The sequence below is a fragment of the Hemicordylus capensis genome, chromosome 6, assembly GCF_027244095.1.
Source record: "Hemicordylus capensis ecotype Gifberg chromosome 6, rHemCap1.1.pri, whole genome shotgun sequence".
NCBI lineage: Eukaryota > Metazoa > Chordata > Lepidosauria > Squamata > Cordylidae > Hemicordylus > Hemicordylus capensis.
This window is the reverse complement of record NC_069662.1, coordinates 49,049,247-49,062,905: the sequence shown is the minus strand read 5'-3', so window position 1 is coordinate 49,062,905 and position 13,659 is coordinate 49,049,247. Positions and strand designations below refer to the sequence as shown.

Below are 13,659 nucleotides of genomic sequence, written 5' to 3'. Positions count from 1 at the left end.
TGGTAAAACTTCTCAGAGCACTATTTTGTTTTCCAGAACATTATACTCTGTAACATGCCTAGCATGTACTTGGTATAGAAATGGTTGAATAAAGGGCCAGTTCGTGCAATCTCTGTGCTGTCCATTCTCTTTGCCTATAGCAAATTTATCCCCCCCCCAAATGCTTCCAGCAAAGACACAAAGGAAGACTTGGTGTGCTGTCATTATAGCCACTTCAGAGCTGTTTGGTGTGGTGTACTCTTTCCCAATTTGTTCTTCCTTACCATGCAAGGTTGACAAAAACTGTCAACACAACAGAAAGAGCACTCCCAGGTCTGCACTCCCAGGTCATGTGACTGACCCATAATAATATGGGTCAGACTCAAAGAGCTGTTTTGCTTCACTGAAATATGCTTTTTGATACACTCTCCATTACACAATCTGAGACCCCTGATATTGAGCCATCCAAGTTTAAAAGCTGCTGCCAAAATTTTTAAGCCCCATTTTATGGTTTGGAGCTGAGCAGGGATGGAGTAATCAACCAATACGGCTAAGAGCATCAGGGAAATACATTCTAACTGGTATAGCCATGAAGGCAAATTGCCATAGCTTAGTGGTTTCCAAAAGGTCAGGCAGAACAGTTTTGTCTTGAGGTTCTTATGGCAACAGCTGTCATACCGAGAGACCAGGTTTTGTGTGAACAGAAATGGCAGAAGACATTTTGGTGCCTAAGACAGAAATCCAAATGGCACCCCTATGGTGGTAAAAATATAATAAACTACAATGACAATTTGCTTCCAAATCCTTTCACCTGAAGCAGGCAGCCTCATGCTGCCCAACAGTAGGATGTATCTTTGATGCGATATTCTTGCAAGAGTACTCGACAATTAACAAATTGGATCTGCTAACTCGGGAAAACTCCCCTCACCCACCACACAAAAGGGGCCCCCCACAATACAAAAAATATTTTTAAATTAAGGATGCATGTATTTGTACACAGATGAGAATGCACAGAGAAAAACAGACACAAAATAATTCAGTGCAGTTTCAGCATCTGAACTGCTGCCATGGCTTTAAAGGCTCCCTGGAGCAAGGAACTAAAAATTAATGATTTCTGTCTCTGGGGAGAGCTGCAAAAAGGTTACATGGGTTGTTACTAATCTTATGCAGTGCTGTAATTACAGTTTAACAAGAGAAATGGTTTTTGCATGCCACTTAATTATACCTCAATGTCCCTCTGGAAATCAAACAGGTCAATGCGCTGCCAGTTGCTACCATCCAGGGCCAGGACATTCCATGCCTGTAGTGAAAGGAAGGAAGGTAGAGAAAAAGAAGACAAATATGTGGTAAAATATGGAGAAAATATAAAAGAAGTGGAAATTTTCATTTGTTCCAAACCCACAGCAAAGACTGCTGGCCCCAACTGAGGTGCAGAGCTGCCATGGGGGTAATTCCCACAAGTTCCAGCAGAACCATGTAGGAAAAGATCCAATCATGAAACAGCGACTTTTGACAACTTCTTCACCACTGTGAGAATGTTCATGTCAGGCCTAATTGCCATTTGTTCTGTTGCAGATTTAAAACCTCAGGTAAACAAATGATCAGAAACTACAAAGGAAGGACACACAACGCCCCCGCTACCCCCAATTCCTCACACAAGGAAACCCTACAATTTCATTCAAATGCCCAGGCGATTTGCTACACTTTGTAGTGAATGACATGATTACCTAGATCCACCTTGTGTTGCTTTAGTTCAGATGGCAGCATGCTCTAGCCATTGTCAAAGAGAGGGGCAGGCCTCTTTACAGAAAGCACAAGAGCTGCAAAGGAAGATGCTCCTCTCCAATGCCTTGAGACAGTCATAAAGCGCAATATGCATGTGCCCACCTGCCTTCCTCCCCCATTCTCTTGTGAAAGGATGGCTGTGTTGCATGATGGTGCTCATGGAGGATCAATTCCCACTTGTTTTCTTCAAAGAGGCAAGTCAACACACCTTAAAGCATGTCACAAGCCCCCTTCCGATCTCCATTAATCTTTGTCCCAAGCCCGAAACAAAGTGAAGCCCTGCCAATCTCTTCTATACCCTGGGATTCTCCATACAGTATTTCACATCATGTTACTTCCTAAGACAGATTTTAATGGCTGACATTCTCTGCAGCCATATGGAGATGGAGGGAGATGTGGGGATGCGGCTGTGGACTGCTCAGCAGTGAGGACACTGCTGCTGACACATGAGCATGAAAGCACTGTCCCTGTCGTTTCCCCCCATTGTATCAAATGGGGAAAACTGTGTCAAATGCAGCCATGCATCAGCAGCAGCAGCCTCTTCACTGTTTAAGAGTCCACAGCTGCATCCTCGCACCTCCCTCCATCTCCATAATGGCTGTGGAGAGTGTCATATGGCAACTGTAATATGTTTCCCCATTTATTATATGTTAAGAGTTGTCAATTTATTGACAAAGTTCGTGTGTGTGTGTGTGTGTGTGTGTGTGTGTGTGTGTGTAAATCTCATTTTGCTTTTTCCTCTAAGGAAACTTGGGAGCACAGCAGGCAATTGAACCCACGTGGGGGGGAAAGGGAGTGTCAAAGGAAAGCAAATAACAAAGAGTCCTGCTGGATCAGACAGAGCATCTGTCTAGTCCAGCATTCTGTTTCCAACATGGCCAGTCAGGTGCCTCCAGGAAGCTCACAGGCAGGGCATGAAGACAACATTCCTTTCCTGTTTTGGATATTCAGAGGCACACTGCCCTGAAGTTTTCACAGGGCTGGCTCTAGGCTTCAGAGAGCCCTTGACAAACTCCCCTCCAACTCCCCTCCTACTTGAGTATGTCCCAAGAAAGTCGCTCAGGCACAGTGGTGGTCTCAGGGATCAGAAATGCGTCCCTCAGCAGTTGCTCAACAGTGCTGACCCGACACTGGCTTCATTTAGCTCTCATAGCTAATAACCATTGATAGTGCTCATCAATCAATTCCTTTCTTAAAGCTACCTAAGCCAGTGGCCATCACTATATCACGTGGCAGTGAATTCCACAGATTTATCATTGGTTGTGCAAAAAAGTACTTTCTTTTGTCTGTCCTCAATCTACTGCCAATCAATTTCACTGGATGGCCCCGAGTACTAGTGTTATACGAAATTTAAAAAACTCTCAATCCACTGTCTCCACACCATGTACAAATTTATAAGGACTTACCATGTCCTACCTTAGCAATATTTTTACCTGCTCTAGAAATGTGTAGTCTTTTCTTTTACAGAAAGTGGTTATTTTGGTGGCCCTCTTCTGCATCCTTCCAGCTCTACGCTATCCTTTTTACAAGAGGCAACCAGAATATAATCCAAATGCAGCTATGTAATATGAAGTCATTATGATACTGGCAGTTTTATTTTCAGTCTCTGTCCTACTAATCCTTAACATATGAGGAATCTTCCCATGCCATTGCTGATGAATATCAAGCTAACATTTGCATGATGCCATCTACCACAATTCCTTTCTTGGGCAGTCACCAACAGCTAAGACCCTCCACCATCAGTGTATATGTGAATTTAGTTCTTTGTGTGTGCCTACAAATACTCAATGCACTGCAGAAGCAATACAGTCTCCAAATCAAACCAGTTCCCTTGTGATAATGGTACTATCTCTTCCATCCCCCTACAGGCATGACATAGCATTGTGGAAGGCCTCCCTTCCACAATGCTATCTCTATAATCAATCAAGAACAGCCTATTTACATGTGAAAAGTTCAGACCATAAGAGTATGTAAAGAGACATACAATGCCTTCAACAATCTTCTGAATTGCAACCCTGTGTCTTTCACAGAAGTCAGAGATTGCTACAGAGTTTAATAGGCAAAGAAGAGGATAGTGAGAACTATGAGGGAGTCTTGTAGCAATGTTAGGGTGGGGAAATCAATCTCTTTGAACTTTATGTATGGAGACAAGCTCTCTCCTGATGAATCTTGTAGGACATGTGCACACAACTTATAGAAAAGGAAGGTGCAACAATCATAAGTCCAGCATTTGTATAACCAAGAGGCATGAGAGCGACAGACTGAGATAGATAAATAAATAAATAAATAAATAAATAAATAAATAAATAAATAAATAAATTTCTACCCTTAAAGAACCCCCAACCTTACTTTGATACTGGCTTTTCACTCCATGATTTGGGGAAAGATACTTGGCAAAACACGCACATCCCTTTGTGAACCTCCAAATTAAGCTAATTTAAAAGCTCAAATACATAACCACATTCAGTTAGATTAATTTAGTTGGTTCCAAACTAAGAGAGATACCTCATCAATAAAGAACTGGAAGTCTCTGATATCAATAAAAAAAGATAACTGTGGAGGGGATGGGGGATCATGTATTCATAATGGGAAATATGGGCCCAAGCAGATACTTTCTTGGCTTTGAGACAAGATGGAGCTCAAGAGACAAGCAGTTAAAACCTTACCAGTACTGGTATGCAAACATTCTTACCCTGGAGACCTGAGCACAACGGCATAGCGTGACCACATCCAGGAAGGAGAATATTCTGTTAACAAACACACACATACAAATAACTAAATGCTGGAACTTGTGCACAGTTTCCCCCCCTCCCAGATAGTTAGCAACAGGGCTTGACTTAAGTGAGGGCTTACAAGAGTTTGGGCTGCCAGACTGCTTTCCATGCCTGGGACTCAGCCCTGAAATATTGAAAGAGAAGTGGAACTGGCCACTTGAAAGGCAAAAACAAAACAAAACAGAAACAAAAAGCTCAGTCAATTAACTGGTTAAATATCATTACTTGCAATACAAAAACTCTGAACTCTGATACTATGTGAATGAGCACACTTACTTTTTACAAGCACCTTTGGGAAGGGTCAGTTCAGACAAGGGAGATGGGACATTATTTGTACAATACTGGAATTTGACATCCCCAGAGAAAATGTGGAATAAGTGTATTGGCACTAATTTATCCACTATGTCATATAGTGGATGATATTATAACAAATTTATTTCCTCTCATTTTGTTTAAACAAACATATACACATATTTAAAGTAGCCATTTATATTAATATAACTGTAATGAAGATTGATTATTGCAACCACAAATTATTTTCAAAGTATTGGTTAGGTATTATTATTATTTTTAAATTAAGGAAAGTTCTAACCCACCTGTCAGAAAATTCTCCCAGGGCAGAATACAACAACAGAAGTACAATATAAAAATATAGAATGAAACAAGAAAATACAGCATAACATAAGATCATATTAAACAGGTTGACAACCACCACCAGCTTACTAAAAGCCTGAGCAAATAAAAACATATTTGCCTGTCTTGTGCCATAAAGACATGATGGCTGGCACCAGGCAAGTTTACTTTGGGGGGGGAGGGATTCCAGAGTCAAGGGACTGAGTCTGAGATGCTCCTATCATCAAGCCTTTGATGGAGGAGGGCCTTCAAATAGGGCCTCTGTAGTAGATCTAAGCACCCAAACATGTTCATGCAGAAGGAGGTGGTCTCCAAGTACCTGGGATCCCCAAACTCTTTATACAGCTTTATAGGTAAGCACCAGCCCTTTGAATTGTAAAATAGACTGACAGACAGTGATGTTGTTCCAGTCCTGGTAAGATATCATCAAAACAACCAGGTCCAGTCAGTAGCCTTACTGCAGGATTCTGCTATGACAGTTTTTAAATTGTATAAGAATTGTAAGAGAGAGACCTAAGAGAGAGACCCAAACCAATGACTAATAATCAAGTCAGCTCACTATTACAAAACACTAAAATTGAATTCTAAAGTACTGCACTGTTATACAAATATAAAATATATACCATAAATATTCATGAGCTTGAAGAATTCTTGACTTTTGTTTGGCACACTAAGGATAGCCTAAATGCTGACATATTTTCTTAGGAGGAAAGATTGCTTCTGGTGTAGAAGCAGTCAATGTAATGTGAAGTCAGTCCTAAACAACCCTTATGCTTGTAAAAACAGAGGTGCCAAGACTCAAATGCACAAAGTGAATGGGGCCATAGTTCGATAAAGCACCTGCTTTGCAAGCAGCGGGTTCTGGGTTCAATCCCTGGCCTTTCTTAGAAGAGCTGAGAGACTCCTGCCTGTAACCTTGGAGAAGCCACTGCCATCAATGTAGACAATACGGAGCTAGATGGACCAATGATCTGACTCTGTATAAGGCAGTTTCCTATGACCCTATACCAAAGTGGTTTGATAACATGTAGGCATATCAGCCAGCCAAATATGTGTACATGTAAATATGTGTACATGTAACTAGTACCTTTTCAGGCCACACACTGATGTAGGCTTTTGTCCATTAATGTTTGTGCTGCAATAAAACTTAGTCAAGGGTGTGTGCTCTGTGCTAAATAAAGCAATATAAAATACAATGCTGTGTCAAGAAATCAAAATGTAATGCCAAGAAATGCTGAATTCTGCAACCTTGTATAGATTATACACATTTCCTTCTTCACTTCAATTTATTTTTCTTTTGTTAGTTATGGGGAAGGGAAAGGAATTATTCAGTACATTGAAATTCCATCTCTAACACTGGAAATTTTATTTAGTTACCAAAATTAATTAGTTCACATACAAACATTACTTTTGGATGTAATATAATTCCTGGTATTTCCCCTTCTTTTCTCCCTAAATATGCCTGGATGCTGGGAAGATATGCTACATCCAGCCCTTAGAAAAGCATTGTCAAGCAAGAAAACTAAAGAGACAAGAATAAGTTCTAGCCATGAATTTGAATGCATGCATGTGTGCTTAGGGTAGCAAGATGTATTTTCCAGGGATAAACTTTTGGTTAAGGAACCTCTGCAAACTTTCCAAGAATAGGAACATTTCCAGGACTAAAAACAGCACTGAAAGCTGACTAAAAGCTCAGTACAAATGCTCTCTCAGTTAAATCAGAGCAGCTTAGAGACTCTCTAAGTTGTTTGAGACTCTTCGAGACTCAAACAAAGGTATTGTTTGTAGCCAGACTAGATGGGGCAGTTATACACCCCTAGAGCAACAAAGAACTGAAACAAACAAAGCTTCTATTTGCCAGTCCTAACCAAAGATATGAAAGGTTGGAAACAGATAGTATTCCTCCAAATCTGGGGCCAGAAGACCCCACAGTTTTGCACCTCTTAAAGCCATTATACTTCACATCAGTCCTTGTGTAAATGTTTTTAATATTTTACACTTGTCCTCTTCCCATGTTCTGAAGAAAGTCAGTGAAGAAGAGATCAGTGTTGAGGAAGGGGCAAAATATGGGAGGTAATGATATCTTCTACTGGACTTACTTCTTGAAGTGAAATATATACAGGCTTTTGATTTCTGCAAAACCCTTTGCCATGATGAATGCAGAGGTGGTTAAGACAGGAAGAGAACTTGGTCTAGATGTTTGTTGAAGCTGACGCATGACCACTGTGTAGCATCCAGACCTCTTACAGCACAGCACTGCTAGGGAAGTTCCTTTCTCAAACAGAAGGAGAGCTGCACAAGGAAAACTCTCTTTCCATTTTCAGGAGCTTCCATCAATAGAACACTAGTCTGGATGACCACTAGGGAATTCTGGCTTAAGCTGATTTTCTATCCCATTGGTTTAGCTCCATTGGTACTAAAGGACATATATCACTCAAGGTGGAAAAAAGGGGTTGAGGAAAGGCTATATTATTACAGTTTTCCTCCCACCACACTGCTAACCCCGGGTTATGAAAACGCCAGACTCAAAATAAGGGAAAGAATTTATGATCTGGTTGGTGTCTTTTGGGGCAATCAAATTCTGAGCTTTACCTGCCAACTATTTAAACCAGCTAACAGTCCCAAAGAGCCTTGACATTGGCCCGATGCAACGCCTTGTGCACAGCTGTGATGGAAGGGAGATATCAAAGAATTCCACATGGAGGGCATATATGCCCCTGTGGCTCTGGTGAAATTGAAACGACGGCTCACGTACTCTTGTACTGTCACTATTACCGTGATATTTGGCATAAGCTAATATCTTCAGATATCAGCTCATATCCAGGCGGTACTGATTCCTTTTACCTAAATTTCCTCTTGGCAGATCAGAATGACTCTAGATTCTATAATGCGGCTACGTTCTGCCTTACAGCTACCAAAATTCATTTAGAGCTCATTAAGAACTAAATATTCTATGAGATTTAACACCGCTCTGTATTAATTACATAATTTTGCTGTCTTGCTACTTTTATACTCAGTGCCATTCTGTTATTAGTGTTGACTAACTTTTATATATAGTTTTATGTTCAAAGATTTAACTTCTAGCTTCTTCCACTTATTATACTAAGTAATTTTATAGAGACTTTTTATTATTTTGTAGGAGTAGATTGTTTGAAATGTTTTTGTCTATTTTGCTGTTGTGCTGGTCAAAGACAAATAAAGACTACGACTATGACCACTAGAGATGTGCTCGAAATGCGATTCAGCATCCAAACTGCAGCATAATCCCGTTAAAACCGAGGGCTTACACAGCCACTTTCATGGACAGCAGGTCCACCCTTGCTCCTCCTCTGCTCGCTGCCACTTCTGTAATCGTGGCATTCCCCCCAGCTATGATTGCGCTGACCATGCAGTTGGCCAGGCAAATGGTTGCTGATCAGCAAATGGCTGCCATGCATACACAGAGAGCATGTAAAAGCCATTGTCACGCAGGGGCAGCTGGGAGATGCCCCACCGGCTTGCAATCATAGCTCGGGGGAGAGCTATCATTACAGAAATGGCAGCGAGTGGAGGAGCAGGAGGTATGGACCTGCTCTCCTTCATGTTAAAGGAGCTGTGTAAGCCCTCGATTTTAAAGGGATTGTGCTGTGATTCAGACACCGAATTGTGTTTTGAGCACATCCCTAATGATCACTATTAACTGGAAGAAATGCAAGACCTCTTTACTGTGCTACAATCAGCATAGTTTTAATGTATTTTATACATTAAGCCATTTGGAACCACATACTTGAGGGAACATACCCTCACTTGTGGCCCATCACAATCTTCTACACTGAGAGCACCCCATCAAGTTTCAAAACTATGTGCTGCCCAAACTGGAACAGCATAAGCAGAGAAGAACTCTCAGGCCCCATCTACAGTACAAATGAATGCTGAGATAGTAATCAGTTTAACAGCTGTGGCTTCCCCAAAGAAACCTAGGAACTGAAGTTGGATGGGGTGCAAATAATTCAATTAAGATTACCACAAATCTCAGAAATTTCTGGGAAAAAAGAATTATTCTCAACTTTAAGTTTGTTGTATTGATAGACCCTCCAGGGATATTCCCTAAACACAGACCTAACAAAGCTCAGGTATGAGCATATTTTACTTGTGCTATTAAGAGTTTTTTATCTGAGCCAAAGCAAAGTGGTATGGATGTGCGTGAAGTTTTAATATGTGCTTGATTATTCCATTTATTTTTAAAAAACTGTACTTTTACTATATTGCCATTGTAACAGATCCTCAGGCCACAGCAGACTGCAGAAATCCGTTTATCTTAAATCCACTAAGCCCAGCAGTAGAAATTGTTTAATAAAGCCTTCTGGGAGAAGATGGGCTTCAAAGTCCAAAGGTACAAACCAGCCTGCACTGAAGTCGGTTGCAAAACTCCCTAGATTTCAATTTCACTAAGCTTTATTAGTCTGCAAAAGCACAACTGAGTGCTACCTTTGAAAGGTATATGTGATTCATTATATCTACACCTCACTGAGATGTGGTCCACCTCTATGCTGGATGTGTGTGCATGCATGATCTCCAACAATAACACAACAGTCACTACCCTGTTAGCCATTTGCCCAGCTCTGCTTTTAAGACTAATACGATTTCAATCCCTTGCATGTATAATTAACCTTCTGACCTCTGGTGCTTAACGACTCTACCTAAATAGCTTACTTTCAGGGCGAGTGGAACATACCACAGTACTGGAGTTGGCAAGAAGGGGTTGAAGGCCTTTGCTTAGTTCCAAAGTGGTTCCAATCTAGAGAACTGAGAGAGCAGTAGAAGGCTATGTTCATGGTCCTTTGCCTGTAAATCAGAGGTCTCAAACTGTGGCCCTCCCACTGCTGCCGAACTACAGTTCCCAGCATCCTCAGTCACAACAGCAAGTAGCCAGGGATGACAGGAGCTGTAAGCCAGCATCTGGAGGAAGATCATAGTTTGAGACTTCGGCTGCAGATAAAGAGTTTTTGTATATAGTATACAAATTGAGGGCATTCATAGAAGTGATACAAGAGCTCACGTTTACCCATAGTAGTAGTTTTTTTCTCCAACACTGATTATGTTTGCTGGACTGAGCAAGGCAATCAGGGTTAGAGAAGAGCTGAATAGGATATTTAGATGAGGGCTGCCATCTACTTTAATGTTTTAAGTCAACTGTCTTGCCTATAATCAATAGATTGGCTACATTTGAATAGATGTATGTATATTATTGTAGATCAATGAACATACTCCAAGAATATCCTAGGAAAGGATGATTTTCTCATGTCTAAGATAAAATGATGTCCCAAAAAACACCATTCATTGTTAGAAAATATTAAATGTTTTCTTATTTTTCATCTAATTTAAAAATATGAAATAGTTTCCATTAAACATCACACCGTGGTGTAGAAGATCTAGACATATATGGTGCATAATCAATTTATACTAAGGCTGCAGTGTTTTGTTAACTGGATTTAAAATCTTTTGATCAATTAAAAAGGTTAATCAATTAACCGGGCAGCAGGTTAGTGGTTTAACGGGTTTTTTTAAAACGTCAGTGTTTACAAATCCATGAGTAGCAGGCACATTCTTTGAAGAAGCATTTCTTATTTTCTCTACACATGAGGAAATGCCTCTTCCTGGTTGGTACAATGCATACGCATCTTCTAAAAGCAACAAAAATGTTTTCTCTTCAGAACAATTTTATTCATAAGCAAACTACTGCAGATGTTAGAAAGATTCCTTTAACCTAAACTGACAAATTTTAAACAAGCACATTTCATTGTGCTCAGTTGTCTATATTCTTTAGACCCAGTTTACATGTCACTTTCAGCAATATGTTGCCATCATCAATTACTCTTATACCACTCCAGGCAACATGCATATTTTTCACCCATGTGGCTAAGGACTGTGTGGTTATGCAGCAGGTGAATGATGCCTCACCCCATTAGGGTGTATTTTGTTAGCAAGGAACATAGCCACGCAATCCAACCTAACCTTGTGGGAGGAAGATTTACCTGTTTCCCAGAGGGGCTTGGGAGTAGAAGAAGAAGAAAGCATTTTATTGTGTGTAGCCATAGGCCATTAAAATAGAACACCTCAAACTGATAAGTAATTTACAATATACGAAACTGAAAAGATTTAACAATCACAATCTAAAGCTTACACTTACAACATTTATGTTTACCAGGAATAACTATGGAGAAGGCAACAACTGTGCTGTTGAAAGTAGTGTGAAAATCTGGTCTTGCTGTTACAAGGGAAGCAATCAGTGAAAAGAAAAATCTTTTATAGCTCTCGCTATAAACTGCAAGAAAAGGTTTTCTTTAAGGGTCAAGCTACACTATACAACTTTTAAAGAAAGTGCTTAAAATAAAATAGCAGCCAGATCAGGACTGCAAAAAGGCTATAACCCTACCTCCCTGCCTGCCATGGTCCCAGTCTGGATCAGGCTTTTCCATGGTTATCTGCTAAGGAAGAAAGCTCCTATTGGTATCAATGAGAGCTTTTTTACTCTGGCAAATAGCAATTGCGGGGATCTCCAGCTGAGATATGGCAGGAGTTAAGGTTAATTCCCTCCCCTTCCCAATTCTGTGGTCCCAGTCAATGGAACTAGATGGGCCTTGGGCCTGCTCCAACAGGGGTGTTCTTATGTACTTATGCTCTGACCTATTTGGCTGTTAAGCAACAAGCACATACTTGTGAAGCACACACTTGAAGTAATGTGTAGTTTGACCCTCAGTCTCTTTTTCATCAAATCTTGCACAGGGAGGCAGCAACTCCTACTAGCTTCTAATATCTCTCCTCTTCTTCTGGAGGAGTTATCCACTTTATAGGGCTTAGGTCCATTCCCAGTTACTTCCTCCTAGGAGCCACACCTGCTTCCTAAATCACATCACTGATGAGGCAAACACTCTCTTAACAGCCTCTTCCTCTTTGTAAATTTATGGCTCTGCTATGCTACAAATGCCCACGTTCACCTGAACAAGACTCAGATTAGTCAATCTGTACATAAATCATCACTTGGGAGTTCTGGGAGGGCAAGCACTTCCCAAGCAATAACACTCACGCTCTCCCTCCCACCCACCCAGATAGCTTGGCTGAACTTCAAAATGTTTATTCCAGAGATAAACAGAAATGAATTCAAATCTGTTTTAGACACACACCACCACCACCCATCCAGGAAGCTGTTCTAAATTAAATTTGTGGAATTTGCTGCCACAGGAAATGGCAACAGCCATGGGCTTAGATGACTTTAAAATGCAAGCTAACGTATGGAGGGAAAATACATCCACAGGTGGTTGATAAATGGTCCCTCCAAGGCCAGATGCAGTATGCCTCTAGATATTAGTTTATGGGAAGCAAACAGCAGGGGAGGGTGTTGCTTTTGGGAAGCCGGCAGCTAGGGGCATGGAGGCAACTGGCTGTCCATTGTTGGAATCAGAATGCCCAATTATAATAGCCTCTTGATCCGATCTGGCAAAATTCTTCTTATGTTCTTCTTGAGCACATGTATGTATATATTCTGTGTCCTCGAATGGTTTGGCATAGGAGAGTGGAAGCAAACCGAAGAATAGAATGGGTGGTACTAATGAGAAATTCAGTTCCTAGTGCACAGAAGATAGAGGGCTATATAGTACAATGAAGCAGGCCTTTGACTGCAGGAAGCCCTGCACAGCTCCACTCTGGTTTGTTATCCTTCACCTGACACTATTTACACCTTTCAAAAAAACAACAACTTGGGGTGTGATATGATTTCATGTGCTGTGTGTTTTTACTTAATGTTTTAATGCTGTGTTGTGAGTCACCCAGAGAACAATTTGTTATGGGGTGGCAAACAAAGTTTATTAATAAATAATAATTATCTCTAGAACCAAAAGCTTACATGAACTTAGTCACAGGTTGAGTGCAAAGAAAAGCAAAGGTAAGTGCTGCATCCAAATTGTCATCAAACTGTAAAAGGCCATATTTTATATGACTAACATTTTCTAGTCCCAATTATAATTAAACATGAACTTTGCCTCCAGTTGCTGGGTTTTGTAAGTCAAGCCACAAAGAGCTGCCGTTAGAACGGTTCCATAAAACTTTGAAGATACTAGACCCTCTAGAATGAGCTACAGCGACTCAGTAGATGGTCATCATGGGCCGGATGGCATCAATAATAACTCACTGCCTAGGAAATACTGGGTCCTTTTTATGTATTTAACAGCAGCAGCAAGACTGACATTTGCATACAAATGGAAAGATATTGATTGTCCGAGTAAAGAAGATTGGATATTTAAAGTGCTAGAGCTGGCAGAAATGGCAAAGCTAACGGCATTATTAAGAAATAAACTTGAAGTATTTAAAAGGGAATGGGACCCCCTTCTTATTTACCTAAAAACATATTATAAAATGGAATTGTATCAGGCTTTTGAGTGGTAACAAAAATGTTATTAAAAAATGCCCTAGAGTTGACTTTTGTATGATTTAACTGGGGGAGAATGATTAA

General features: G+C 40.5%; 1 protein-coding gene across 12 annotated transcripts in view; it reads right to left on the bottom strand.

The window, feature by feature from the left end:
• FBXL20 (F-box and leucine rich repeat protein 20) overlaps positions 1-13,659 on the bottom strand; it is a 113,331-nt gene that overhangs the window by 39,939 nt on the left and 59,733 nt on the right. For 8 of the 12 annotated variants that reach the window (XM_053260879.1, XM_053260883.1, XM_053260889.1 and 5 more), the window contains 2 exons: positions 4,457-4,511; positions 1,205-1,279 (listed from right to left, as the gene is read on the bottom strand). In XM_053260879.1, coding sequence (XP_053116854.1) covers positions 1,205-1,279; positions 4,457-4,511 — 130 coding nt within the window. Of the gene's footprint in view, positions 1-1,204; positions 1,280-4,456; positions 4,512-4,617; positions 4,695-13,659 lie in introns of all 12 variants that reach the window. The other 4 variants (XM_053260886.1, XM_053260888.1, XM_053260887.1 and 1 more) reach the window with 2 other exon arrangements.